The sequence below is a fragment of the Hyla sarda genome, unplaced genomic scaffold (assembly GCF_029499605.1).
Source record: "Hyla sarda isolate aHylSar1 unplaced genomic scaffold, aHylSar1.hap1 scaffold_18, whole genome shotgun sequence".
NCBI classification, from domain to species: Eukaryota; Metazoa; Chordata; class Amphibia; order Anura; family Hylidae; genus Hyla; species Hyla sarda.
In genome coordinates this window covers 1,705,270-1,719,803 of record NW_026608445.1, presented here as the reverse complement: position 1 = coordinate 1,719,803, position 14,534 = coordinate 1,705,270, and the positions used below count along the sequence as shown (strand labels likewise).

Genomic DNA, 14,534 nt, shown 5'->3' with positions numbered 1-14,534 from the left:
CCTGTGGTACCCCACTAGTAACAGTCACCCAATCAGAATAAGTACCATTAATAACCACCCTCTGTTTCCTATCACTGAGCCAGTTACTTACGCACTTACACACATTCTCCCCCAGCCCAATCCCTCTCATTTTATGCACCAACCTTTTATGTGGAACCGTATCAAATGCTTTGGAAAAGTCCAGATATATGACATCCAGCGATTGCCCGAGGTCCAGTCTGGAGCTCAGCTCCTCATAAAAGCTGATCAGGTTAGTTTGACAGGACCGATCCCTCATAAAGCCATGCTGATATGGAGTCATACATTTATCTTTATCAAGATATTCCAAAATAGCATCTCTTAGAAAAGCCTCAAACTATTTACATACAACGGAGGTTAAACTAACAGGTCTATAATTCCCGGGGTCACCAGTTCTGCAGTACTAGTCACTTCTGTATGGATAAATATTTTAGCATACCTAGAATAGCATTAATGAGACCACAGTGCTAAGAAAAGCACTGCAACCCCTTCATTTTGTGGATTTTGGGGATCCTGGCTGTTAGACCTCCACTGATAATACATTGGTGGTCATCAGTGGAAATTCATGTGGTGAGGCTTGCCGGCAATCATAAATGAATCACCTGTTCTGGATAGGTCATAAATGTCCTGCATGGGATGGGTTTATTGAATTTTATTTTAATTGAACCTTTAATATCTTTATTTCTGATACTGTAAATGATGGGGTTTAGCATGGGCGTAACAGCTGAGTAGAGAATAGACACAGACTTGTCAATGTTTGGAGAGTAATCGGAATGTGGGCGCAAATACATAATCATGATAGTCCCGTAGTAGAGAGTGACCACAATAATGTGGGAGGCACATGTGGAGAGAGCTTTATATCTGCCATGAGAAGAACTGATCTTCAAGACTGTGAATACAATAAGGATATATGAAATAAAAGTCAAGAAAAAGGATAGACTAACTATGATCCCTGCTGAAATATACATTGCTACATAATGGAGCCAAGTATCATTGCAAGACATCTGTAAGAATGGAGGCAACTCGCAAAAGAAATGGTTGAGATGGTGGGAATGGCAGAAAGACATCTGGAAGGTGTAGGTCACATGAATCATGGAATTGATGAAGCTTGATGTCCAGGATGCAGCTGCCAGACCAGTACACATCTTCTTGTTCATGATGGTATTGTAGTGTAGTGGTCTGCAGATGGCAGCAAATCTATCATAGGCCATGATGGCAAGTATGAAACACTCTGTAGACCCGAGAGCCAAATGAAAGTACATCTGAACAGCACATCCTGGTAGAGAGATGCTTCTATCCTGGATTAATGTGTTCATTAGAATTTTGGGAACCACAGTAGTGGAGAAGCAAATGTCAATGAAGGAGAGATTACTAAGGAAAAAGTACATGGGCGTTTGGAGCTTTGGATTAATCTTAACTACAATGATCAGTAGAAAGTTTGCTAACAATGTTATTAAATACATCACCAAAAATGCAAGAAAGCCAATAACTTTTAAGTAAGGAATAGAGGATAATCCGCTTAGAATAAAACTGCTTGGGGAGGATTGGTTGAACAGTTCCATACCACGTAAATTGACACCTGACATGACAGAAACATGCGCTGAAAAGTTAAATAAGTGGGAACTATGGATAATGCCTGGTTTGAGATTGCTTTTCATATAATTACTTTTTATATCAAATCTTCTCATAAAAAAGAATCTAAATATCAAATTCTAAAAGAAACTAATTATATTGCCCTCTGGAAACCATGACCGTGTGGCCTGGTTGTTGCTGTATAAACTATTTTTTACTTTTTTTTGTGTGTCTTTATTTAGTATCTTTAGTGCACAATGGAAGCCTTAGTAAATATGTTGGAATTTTTCGAAAATGTCAGGGGCACGCCCCCTTCTCCGGTACTCATGCCTCTTTTCTGGGTTTTCTCAGTAAAATGAAAAGTTGGTTTTAGATTTTTTTTATGCAAAGTCTGGCAGAAATTCTAGCGCAGACAGGTCAGGTTTACAATAGTAAATCAGGGACAATGGGGGGGTATTTACAAAATTACTAACAACGTGCACCAAATGATAAATTTGGTGCATGTTCACAAAAACCAAAGTGAAAAAAAAGGGTAAATATAAACCATCAACAGGCAAAATTGATAAATACCCCCCAATGTGTATTAGTTGTATATATTTGGGCAAAATTTGACTTGACTTATTAGAACCTTATTACACTTCACACCCTTTTTGTAGCTAATCTTTCTGGCTTATAAAATGAGTTTCAAGGAGTTGAGCTCTTTCTATGATGTTCATATAGATTCATATCTAAATGAAAAAGAAGGGTATTACCGTTCTCAAGCTAAATCCAGTAAATGTGTGCATATGTGTTAGTGAGAATGGTAAGGGCAATGAGTACTAAAGAAATTAGTTTAAAATTATTTATATTTATTATTTTATAAAAACAAATGCACATACATCAGTGCTTTATGTGTGGTGTCTGCAGGGCCCATGCAGATCACCCACAAAACAATGTACAATAAAAGTTTCTAAATAAAATCTAAAATATGTAGTGCAAAACAACTACACCACTGGCTATGAGCCTGTATACTGTGGAGCTGTACGTGTATGCCACAATGAGTATTTAAGTTTTTTAGTATACCATGTGTGCGACGTTTGTTTTGCCATTATATGTGGCTACTGGTGGTAAGCATATTTAAAAATACTGGTAAAATATGTAAAAATACTGTATATACTCGAGTATAAGCCGACCCGAATATAAGCCGAGGCCCCTAATTTCACCCCAAAATCCCAGGAAAAGTTATCGACTGGAGTATAAGCCTAGAGTGGGAAATACATCATCCCCCCTGTCATCATCCAGACCCCCGTCATTAACACCCTCATCATCATCACCCTGTCATCATCACCCTGTCATCATCCCTCCTTCATCATCACCGCCTGTCATCATCCCCTTGTCATCATCCCACACCCCCCCTTCATCATCCCCTTGTCATCATCCCACACCCCCCGTTCATCATCCCCTTGTCATCATCCCACACACCCCATTCATCATCCCCTTGTCATCATCCCCACCCCCCTTCATCATCCCCTTGTCATCATCCCCACCCCCCTTCATCATCCCCTTGTCATCATCCCACATCCCCCTTCATCATCCCCTTGTCATCATCCCCTTGTCATCATCCCACCCCCCCTTCATCATCCCCCTGTCATCATTCCACACACCCCCCTTCATCATCCCCTTGCCATAATCCCCCCCCTTCATCATCCCCTTGTCATCATCACCACATGTCATCATCATGGTCTTCAACCTGCGGACCTCCAGAGGTTTCAAAACTACAACTCCCAGCAAGCCCGGGCAGCCATCGGCTGTCCGGGCTTGCTGGGAGTTGTAGTTTTGAAACCTCTGGAGGTCCGCAGGTTGAAGACCACTGCGGCCTTCGACATCATCCAGCCCCCTCTCACCCCCTTTAGTTCTGTACTCACCTCCGCTCGGCGCTGGTCCGGTGCTGCAGGACTGTCTGGTGGGGAGGTCGTCTGGTGGGATAGTGGTTCCGGGCTGCCATCTTCACCGGGGAGGCCTCTTCTCCGCGCTTCGGGCCCAGAATAGAGGTGTTGCCTTGACGATGACGCAGAGGGACGTTGGTAATGAACGTACCTCTGCGTCGTTGTCAAGGCAACGTGACTATTCCGGGGTCGGGCCCCAAGCGCGGAGAAGAGGCCTCCCCAGTGAAGATGGCAGCCCGGAACCACTATCCCATCGGACAGTCCTGCAGCACCGGACCAGCGCCGAGCGGAGGTGAGTACAGAACTAAAGGGGGTGAGAGGGGGCTGGATGATGTCGAAGGCCGCAGTGGTCTTCAACCTGCGGACCTCCAGAGGTTTCAAAACTACAACTCCCAGCAAGCCCGGACAGCCGATGGCTGCCCGGGCTTGCTGGAAGTTGTAGTTTTGAAACCTCTGGAGGTCCGCAGTTTGAAGACCACTGAGGGCGGAGAGTTCACTCGAGTATAAGCCGAGGGGGGTGTTTTCAGCACGAAAAATCGTGCTGAAAAACTCGGCTTATACTCGAGTATATACGGTATGTGGTATATAAACCAGTTTTGTTGTGCAAACTTGTTTATTTTGCAAAAAAAGGCGGACAACACGTTTCGGCACACTCAAAGTGCCTTCCTCAGGTCCAAAACGTACAAAGCAAACTTCTTGGATAGTATGCAGAGTTACTGGAGATGATCCTGTGTGCAGTAGTGCTGGCGAGTACTGCACACAGGATCATCTCCAGTAACTCTGCATACTATCCAAGAACTCTGCATACTATCCAAGAAGTTTGCATTGTACGTTTTGGCCCTGAGGAAGGCACTTTGTGTGTGCCGAAATGCGTTGTCCGCCTTTTTTGCAAAATAAACAAGTTTGTCCTGTGCTGGCCTGAGTCTCTCTATTCTGTTACTTATGTGAGCAGTACCTCCTAAAGACCAGTTTTTGTAGCTCCTGGTTGCCTATCTTGATTCTCTACTTGCTCTTGCATAAGAGCCCAGCCCCGGTCGGAGCGCAGCAGCTCCCTCTTTACCACTCACAACTATATTCTGTGAGCTACTAGCAAAATCTGATACAAGATTCAGCATTGCATTCTACTTTGGGAGTGCCCCTTATTTTTGTCCTTCTCTCTATATATCAACATTCAGGATGGCAATTATAACCTATAACAAACAGCTCCTTCTGGGTAAACAATTTTCTAACACAATATAAGTCCTGGTGTCTGCAAAAATGCAAGATGGCTTTGAGGTTGCTTAATAACATGTGTGCACACTAAGGTACACTAAGCCTGTAAATAAGGAAAGTCATGTGGCATTGTATGCCAACTCCAGAAATGCTGTGGAGTAAAAGGACAGTAAATTACTGTTTTCTGTAGAGGTTATTGCATCGGCGCTATGTGCCGTTCCTTATGAGTACGGAGTGAAAGTTTATGCATATATTTAGTGTGATGGGTGTGCGCTGCTCACCCGATGCGCTAGTCCTTATGGAAGAAAAGTTATGCTGTACATAGTTATTAGGTGTGCGCTGCTCGCGCTGTTCATCCAATGCGCTGATCTTTACAAGTGTGGAATAAAAGTTATGCTATGCATACAGTTAGTGTAACAGTTGTGCGCTGCTCACGATACTCACCCAATGAAGATCCCACGGAGCTCTCACACTTGCCCGTCATAAGCTCAAGCCAGTCTTCTCCTCGCTGTCCTGCTGGCCGGTGTAAGATCACGGTGGGCCTAAGGAGGGAGAGGTCAGGTGGTGGAGGTCTGATGCTAGAAGTTTTACAGATGATGATCGCTCTCCAACTTATTTGGAAATTCAATTGTGCTTCTTGATAGATATAAGCGGCTATGTGCTCCTTATATGGTGGTGTACTGAGTAACCAGGCTGGACGCGTTTCGAGACTTAGTCTCTTTTTCAATAGCTGCTGTAGTTTGAAAGCCCATTCTCATTCTTCTTATATAGTCTGCAAGTGTGTGATTGATTGTTAATCAAGTTCTGCAAAAAATCTGAACTGGACCAGAAAACCAGAAAAGGCCCAAGGGGGATTGAATTTTGTATATACAAATGATAGTATGTGATGCAGTATAAATAAATATAATATAATAGAATGGATTAAATACAATAAGTACACATTTAAGGTGGATACTCTGAGGTCTTATAATGATCATTATGTTCAAATGAAATATAATAAATAAAATAAAATCGGTAAAATGGGACAAAATATAAGACAAAATGCTAATGTGGTTTGTCATACAGATTATAATGTGTGTTCAAATTATTGGTTTATGGTGTAATATATTAACCCCTTAACCTCCTGCGCGGTAATCCCGAGCATGACTCCGGGTTAATTTTCCCTGCCAGAATCGGTAACCCCGAGTCACGCTTGGGGTAGAATTACAGAGTTCCCGGCCGGGCTGCACGATATATCGCAAAAGCAATGCGATATAGCGATGCGCCCCCCCCCCCCCCCCCCCCCGGGAAAACATGCGATTATCTGCTCTGGTTGGCTCGTGTTGCGGGGGGCGGCCAGAGCAGATAAAGAAAAATACTAAAAGTCAGTGTTTCCCTACCAGGGGGCCTCCAGCTGTTGCAAAACTACAACTCTCAGCATGCCCGAACAGCCAAAGGCTGTCCGGGCATGCTGGGAGTAGTAGTTTCAAAACAGCTGGAGGCCCCCTGTCAGAAAAACACTGAGCTAAATGTAAAAGGAAAAAGTAGTAAAATAAAAAAAAACTTTTGCTCACCTAGTCCCGGTCCCTGAAGATGTCGTTCCCCTCCGTGCGCTCTGGTCCCTGCTCTCTTCACTATTCATCTTACAGGACCTTTCACTTTTCAGCCAATCACAGGCCGCAGTGGTGTAAAGCCTGTGATTGGCTGAAGGGGAAAGGGCTTGTTCTGCAGCAAATACACTAGGTTTGAAATCTGCCCGGCAAACCCAGTGTATCCTGCTGCAGAACAAGGTGACAAGGGGGGGATAGGAAGAATGTGACAAAGGGGGGAATGTGACAGAGGGGGGGATGTGACAAGGGGGGGAATGTGACAGGGGGGGGATGTGACAAGGGGGGGAATGTGACAGGGGGGGAATGTGACAAGGGGGGGATGTGACAGACAGTGGCGTCGCTAGGGGGGGGCCAGAGGGGGCCATGGGCCCCCCTAGATCAGGCCGTGCCCCCCCCTTGGGCCCCCCCAATTTAAAATAAATAGGGATGTCCCGATACATTGATGGCTCCGCCCCCAGCACAGGAGAGAACGGGCAGAGAGCTGACAGGTCACACAGCAGAGTGGCCGCTTCATGTGAGGTGAGTGATGTCCCCATGTCCTGCCTCTCTCCCCCCTGATCAGCAGTATAACCCGGGGCTGAGTAATGTGTATAGTAGCAGTCCAGTGGGGTCACTTTATCACAACAATTTTTGGGAAAAATCGCGGCAAAAATTGCGCGCTTTTACCGCGATTTTTCGTAAATCGCGGTAAAACAGCGCAATTTTTGCCGCGATTTTTCCATAAATTTTTCTGGTAATGTGACCTGTTGGAGACCTGTGGACACTGGAGGAGGGAAAGTGACCCCTCTGGAAGGACAACATGTGAACACATTAACCCCTCATTAACCCCTCAAGGGTACATTCACATGTACAGGATCTGCTGCATATTTTTGCTGCATATTTTGTGCAGCTGATTTTGCAACCCATTAGCTTCAATAGGTAGTAAAATCAGCTGCAGAAAATATGCAGCAGATCCTGTACGTGTGAGCGTATCCTAAGGGCTCATTCAGGGGTGGATCCGCAGTGTATTTTACGCTGCGGATCCCCCGACAATGCACCCTACAGTGCTGCCTCTATCTGTGCCTGATCATAATGGCAATCCTCCGCTACCAGCAGACACACTTTGATGTGTATACTCGCGCACATCATGGCCGCTCCTGCTCTCTGAGCTAGGCCGAGAGCAGCCGCGATGTGCGCGAGTATACACATCAAAGCGTGTCTGCTTGTAGTGGAGGATTGCCGTTATGATCAGGCACAGATGGAGGCAGCACTGTAGGGTGCATTGTCGGGGGATCCGCAATGTGTACGTCCAGTGCCTGCTCCCACTGTGTTGTATAAATCATTAGCTAGAACCCTCGGCTAATGCCAGAAATCACCAATCAGGCTGATGTCTGACATTAACACTTTAGATGCCGCTATCAAAGTTGATGGTAGTGTCCAAAAGTTTTAACGCCTTAAGGTCCGAGCGTTTTTCCGTTTTTGTACTTTTGTTTTTTTCCTCCTCACCTTTTAAAAATCATAACCCTTTCAATTTTGCACCTAAAAGTCCATATGATGGCTTATTTTTTGCACCACCAATTCTACTTTATAATGACATCAGTCATTTACCCAAAAATCTATGGCAAAAACGGAAAAAAAATCATTGTGTGTTTATATATATATATATATATATATATATATATATATATATATAAAAAATATATATATATATATGTGTGTATATATATATATATATATATATATACACATACACACGTTTTAAAATTACCCCCCCACTTTTGTCACTGGCCCCCCATGTGCCCCCCCTAAATTTGAATGCTGGAGACGCCACTGGTGACAGAGGGGGGAATGTGACAGGGGGGGGATGTGACAGGGGGAGGGGAATGTAACATGAAGGGGGAGAATGTGACAAGGGGGGGGGGGGGATGTGACAAGGGTTGGGGATGTGACAGGGGGAGGGGAATGTAACATGAAGGGGGAGAATGTGACAAGGGGGGGAATGTGACAAGGGGGGTTCAAAAGTCCACGGCAGCGCCGACGTGTGGAGCTGTAACTGCGAGCAGGGACACTACTTGTCTTTTACGGCCCACTGGGTAAATGTGGTTCCTGAACAGCCACAACAGCAACTTGGACAGGTCACACTGCTTCCTCCTCCACGCTCTCGCTACCAGGCAGTTGGTCCTGTTACAGTGTGCGATGCCGCCTCCTCATGCTCCACTGTGTCCTCGGCCTCCACTGCACGTCCAAATCTCGGTGGCCATTCATCGTACCATGTGTGCAGGGCACGGTGGTGTCACGCTGTTCTTCACATGGTTTGCCTTGGTGAACGGAGTCACACAGGGGAGGAACTGCTAAAGTTCATTCGTAAAGAAATCCGAGTATGGCTTACTCCACGAAATCTGGAAATGGGAACCATGGTGACCGACAACGGGAAGAACATCGTGTCCGCGCTGCGACAAGGAAGTGTGAAACATGCGCCCTGCATGACACACATGTTGAATCTGGTTGTCAAGCACTTCCTTAAGTCTTCACCCCATTTGCAAAACATCCTGAAAATGGCAAGGAAACTGTGCATGCACTTCAGCCACTCGTACACCGCAAAGCACACCTTCCTTGAAGGGGGGATTGTGAAGCCCTGCTGTGTACTTGTGCATCAGCCAACTCCAGGCTGTGTCATTCAGGCAATATATGGGTTACTGATGCCGCTGTGGGGCCTGGGTCTGGGAATTTCAAATTTTCTCATAGGTAGCACCCGCTATCCAAAATCTTCGGTTTAAATTTCTTAATTCATCTTTTAATTTTAGGGATTGTGAAGGCCTAGTGCCTACTCATGCTGCTGGCAACTCCGGGCTGTGCCATTAATCCACTATATGGTCTCCTCATGCTGCCAACACCTCCACGCTGTGTCATTCAGCCACTATATGGTCTTCTCATGCTGCCAACACCTCCACGCTGTGTCATTCAGCCACTATATGGTCTCCTCATGCTGCCAACACCTCCACGCTGTGTCATTCAGTCACTATATGGTCTCCTGACACTTATGCCACCACCAGGCTCTGTCATTGTGCTGATGTGCGGCAGTGATTCTAAAAGCGATGCCGGTAATCTGCATGTTATTCTGAATAACAGTATTATTTCACTAACCCAGCACACTCCATATGCGTTTTAGAACACAGCAACGTGTTCTATACCCCTATAGAGGCTGTATGTAGGCTAGAAATAGCCTTTTTTAATATAGATTCACCGCGAAAAGTTTTGGATCGAAACGAACTTTATCGGAAAATTCGGCCGAATCGAATTTTTGAAAAGTTCGCTCATATCTAACCAGCATGTTAGTGTAAAAATATTGGTTTTTTTACACTAACATGCTGGTGTAGACCCCAACTTTACCTTTTCATAAGGGGTAAAAGGAGAAAAAGCTCCTCAAAATTTGTAATGCAATTTCTCCCGAGTACGGAGATACCCCATATGTGTATCAATCATGTGATCGTGAGGCGGCACCCGTGAGGCGGCACCCTCACTCCTGTTTGGTAAGGGGGAATGGGGCTGTCTCGGACAGCCCCATTCACCCTTTTTTTTTGGGTCACCAGAGACCCGATTGACCCCGAATAGCAGCAAATCGCAGGTCTGAATTGACCGGCGATTTGCCGCGATCGCTGACATGGGAGGGTCTCAGGACCCCCTGGGCGATGTGCCGCGATGGCTGCTGATAGATATCAGAAGTCATCCCGTTCAGATCACCGCGTCCAGAGACGCCGTGATCCAGGAAAGCTGCGCCGTAAATGTACACTGCTGTGCGGTAAGTACTTCTTAGCAGTGCCGTACATTTACAGCGCATGTCCTTTAAGGAGTTAAGGGGTTAAAAATCACATTGACCCCTTTGCCATTGGTTTTATTGCCGGCTACATTTTCACATCCCTGAATGCTCAGATAAATCATTCCCTGATAGAAGAAAAAAAAATTGGTTAAAAATCACTACTGCCAACAAGACCTTATTGATTTTTTTTTACGTCTTGATCCGTGGTTTTTTTATTGGTACCATTTTTGTTTTGATGGGACTTTTTGATCTCTTTTTGCAATTTTTTTCTGGTATTTTAACCCCTTAAGGACAATGGACGTACTCCTACGCCCCCGTTTCCGAGTCCTTAAGGACCGAGGACGTAGGAGTACGTCCTGTCCATTCCCGGCCCCCCGCCGCTAGCCGGAGGGGAGCCGGTGCCCGATGCCTGCTGAAATCGTTCAGCAGGCATCGCGGCATATCGCCCAGGGGGGTCATTATGCCCCCCCATGTCGGCGATGGCCGTAGATCGCTGGACAATTCAGTCCAGCGATCTGCGGCGATTCCGGGTCAATCGGGTCTCCAGTGACCCGGTGACCCGGAATTACTGGCTGATCGGGGCCGTCAGAGATGGCCCCGAACAGCCAGAGCCTGCAGGGGTGAGGTGGCACTGGTGCCACCTCACGATCGCCCTGATTCGTCGGCCGTCCAATCAGGGCGCCTGCTGCGGGTGTCACTCCCGCACCCGCCCCGCCCCTCTTCCGGAGGACGTGAGCGGGTGCGGTACGTGCACCCCTGGTGCTGGGGACCCCGATCCCCGGCGTTAATGTTGGTATCGGGGCCCCATGAGCGACGGCGGCGGCAGCGTCGATCAAGCAGCAGCAGGAGGTGACTGACAGCCTCCTGCTGTTGCTTAGCAACAGCTCCCAGCATGCAAAAAGGGCATGCTGGGAGCTGTAGTTATGCAACAGGAGGAGGCAGACCACCACAACTCCCAGCATTCCCTTATGGGCATGCTGGGACTTATGGTTTTGCAACAACTGGAGGCACATTATTTCTATGGAAAAGTGTATCTTCAGCTGTTGTGTAACTACAACTCCCAGCTTGCACAAACAGCTAAAGTACATGCTGGGAGTTGTAGTGGTGCATCTGCTGGTTGCATAACTACAACTCCCAGCATGCCCGTTGGCTGTCGGTGACTGCTGAGAGTTGTAGTTTTGCAACAGCTGAAGGCACACTGAGTTAAGTAGCAAACCAGTGTGTCTCCAGCTGTTGCATAACTACAATCCCCAGCATCCCCAGCCAAAGTAGTATGCCTCCCGCTGTTGCATAACTACAACACCCAGCATGCCCTTCCTGGGGGTTGTAGCTTTTGCAACAGCTGAAGGCACACTGGTTGCAAAACACTGAGTTTGTTGCCAAACTCGGTGTTTCACAACCAGTGTGCCTCCAGCTGTTGCAAAACTACAACTCCCAGCATGCACTGATAGACCGTACATGCTGGGAGTTGTAGTTTTGCAACAGCTGGATGTTTCCCCCCCCCAATGTGAACGTACAGGGTACACTCACATGGGCGGAGGATTACAGTAAGTATCCGGCTGCAAGTTTGAGCTGCGGCAAATTTTCTGCTGCAGCTCAAACTACCAGCGAGAAACTACTGTGAACCCCCCGCCCATGCGACTGTACCCTAAAAACACTACACTAACACAAAATAAAATAAAAAGTAAAAAACACTACATATACACATACCCCTACACAGCCCCCCTCCCCAATAAAAATGAAAAACGTCTGGTACGCCACCGTTTCCAAAACGGAGCCTCCAGCTGTTGCAAAACTACAACTCCCAGCATGCACTTATAGACCCTACATGCTGGGAGTTGTAGTTTTGCAACAGCTGGATGTCCCCCCCCCCCCCCCAATGTGAACGTACAGGGTACACTCACATGGGCGGAGGATTACAGTAAGTATCCGGCTGCAAGTTTGAGCTGCGGCAAATTTTCTGCCGCTGCTCAAACTGCCAACGAGAAACTACTGTGAACCCCCCGCCCGTGCGACTGTACCCTAAAAACACTACACTACACTACCACAAAATAAAATAAAAAGTAAAAAACACTACATATACACATACCCCTACACAGCCCCCCTCCGCTCCCCAATAAAAATGAAAAACGTCTGGTACGCCACTGTTTCCAAAACGGAGCCTCCAGCTGTTGCAAAACAACTACTCCCAGTATTACCAGATAGCCACTGACTGTCCAGGCATGCTGGGACTTTTACAACAGCTGGAGGCACCCTGTTTGGGAATCACTGGCGTAGAATACCCCTATGTCCACCCCTATGCAAGTCCCTAATTTAGGCCTCAAATGCGCATGGCGCTCTCACTTTGGAGCCCTGCCGTATTTCAAGGCAACAGTTTAGGGCCACATATGGGGTATCGCCGTACTCGGTAGAAATTGTGTTACAAATTATGGGGGGTATTTTCTGCTATTACCCTTTTTAAAAATGTAAAATTTTTGGGAAACCAAGCATTTTAGGTAAAAAAATTTTTTTTTTACATATGCAAAAGTTGTGAATCACCTGTGAGGTATTAAGGTTCACATTACCCCTTGTTACGTTCCCCGAGGGGTCTAATTTCCAAAATAGTATGCCATGTGTTTTTTTTTTGCTGTCCTGGCACCATAGGGGCTTCCTAAATGCGGCATGCCCCCAGAGCAAAATTTGCTTTCAAAAAGCCAAATGTGACTCCTCCTCTTCTGAGACCTGTAGTGCGCCAGCAGAGCACTTCTCACCCCCATATGGGGTGTTTTCTGAATTGGGAGAAATTGAGCTTCAAATTTTGGGGGGTATTTTCTGCTATTACCCTTTTAAAAAATGTAAAAATTTTGGGAAACCAAGCATTTTAGGTAAAAAAAAATGTTTTTTTTTTACATATGCAAAAGTTGTGAAACACCTGTAGGGTATTAAGGTTCACATTACCCCTTGTTACGTTCCACGAGGGGTCTAGTTTCCAAAATGGTATGCCATGTGTTTTTTTTTTTTTTGCTGTTCTGGCACCATAGGGGCTTCCTAAATGCGGCATGCCCCCAGAGCAAAATTTGCTTTCAAAAAGCCAAATGTGACTCCTTCTCTTCTGATACCTGTAGTGCGCCAGCAGAGCACTTCTCACCCCCATATGGGGTGTTTTCTGAATCGGGAGAAATTGGGCTTCAAATTTTGGGGGATATTTTCAGCTATTACCCTTTTTAAAAATGTAACATTTTTGGGAAACCAAGCATTTTAGGTAAAACATTTTATTTTTTTTTTTTTTTTACATATGCAAAAGTCGTGAATCACCTGTGGGGTATTAAGGTTCACTTTACCCCTTGTTACGTTCCCCGAGGGGTCTAGTTTCCAAAATGGTATGTCATGTGTTTTTTTTTTGCTGTCCTGGCACCATAGGGGCTTCCTAAAGGTGACATGCCCCCCAAAAACCATTTGTCGCTCCTTCCCTTCTGAGCCCTCTACTGCGCCCGCCGAACAATTAACATAGACATATGAGGTATGTGCTTACTCGAGAGAAATTGGGTTTCAAATACAAGCACAAATTTTCTCCTTTCTACCAATTGCAAAAATTCAAAAATTGGATCTACAAGAACATGCGAGTGTAAAAAATGAAGATTTTGAATTTTCTCCTTCACTTTGCTGCTATTCCTGTGAAACACCTAAAGGGTTAATACACTTATTGAATGTCATTTTGAATACTTTGGGGGGTGTAGTTTTTATAATGGGGTCATTTATGGGGTATTTCTAATATGAAGACCCTTCAAATTCATTTCAAACCTGAATTGGTCCATAAAAAATAGCGAGTTTGAAAATTTTGTGAAAAATTTCCAAATTGCTGCTGAACTTTGAAGCCCTCTGGTGTCTTCCAAAAGTAAAAACTCATAAATTTTATGATGCAAACATAAAGTAGACATATTGTATATGTGAACCCAAAAATGTTTTATTTTGAATATCCATTTTCCTTACAAGCAGAGAGCTTCAAAGTTAGAAAAATGCTAAATCTTCATTTTTTTCATCAAATTTTGGGATTTTTCACCAAGAAAGGATGCAAGTTATCATAAAATTTTACCACTAAGTTAAAGTAGAATATGTCACGAAAAAACAATCTCAGAATCAGAATGATAACTAAAAGCATTCCAGAGTTATTAATGTTTAAAGTGACAGTGGTCAGAATTGCAAAAAACGCTCTGGTCCTTAAGGTTTAAAATGGCCTGGTCCTTAAGGGGTTAAGTGACCAAATATCAGCAATTCTGTAGTTTGGTATTTTTTTTAATTTTCCCCATTTACCATGCAGTTTCAATAATGCTATATTTGAACAGATCAGACATTTCCGCATGCGGCTATACAAAATATGTTTATGTTTATTTTTGTTTACATGATTTTATTTTAAAAATGTGAATAGGGGGGATGATTTAAACT

The 14,534-nt window shown here is 45.1% G+C and overlaps 2 protein-coding genes across 9 annotated transcripts in view; both read right to left on the bottom strand.

The window, feature by feature from the left end:
• LOC130313964 (SLAM family member 9-like) overlaps positions 1–14,534 on the bottom strand; it is a 264,917-nt gene that overhangs the window by 104,071 nt on the left and 146,312 nt on the right. The gene's annotated exons all lie outside the window — the stretch shown is intronic.
• LOC130313980 (olfactory receptor 1019-like) lies at positions 606–1,684 on the bottom strand. Its single transcript, XM_056552713.1, has one exon. It carries the CDS (start codon positions 1,674–1,676, stop codon positions 606–608), a length of 1,071 nt encoding a protein of 356 aa, XP_056408688.1. The 5' UTR covers positions 1,677–1,684.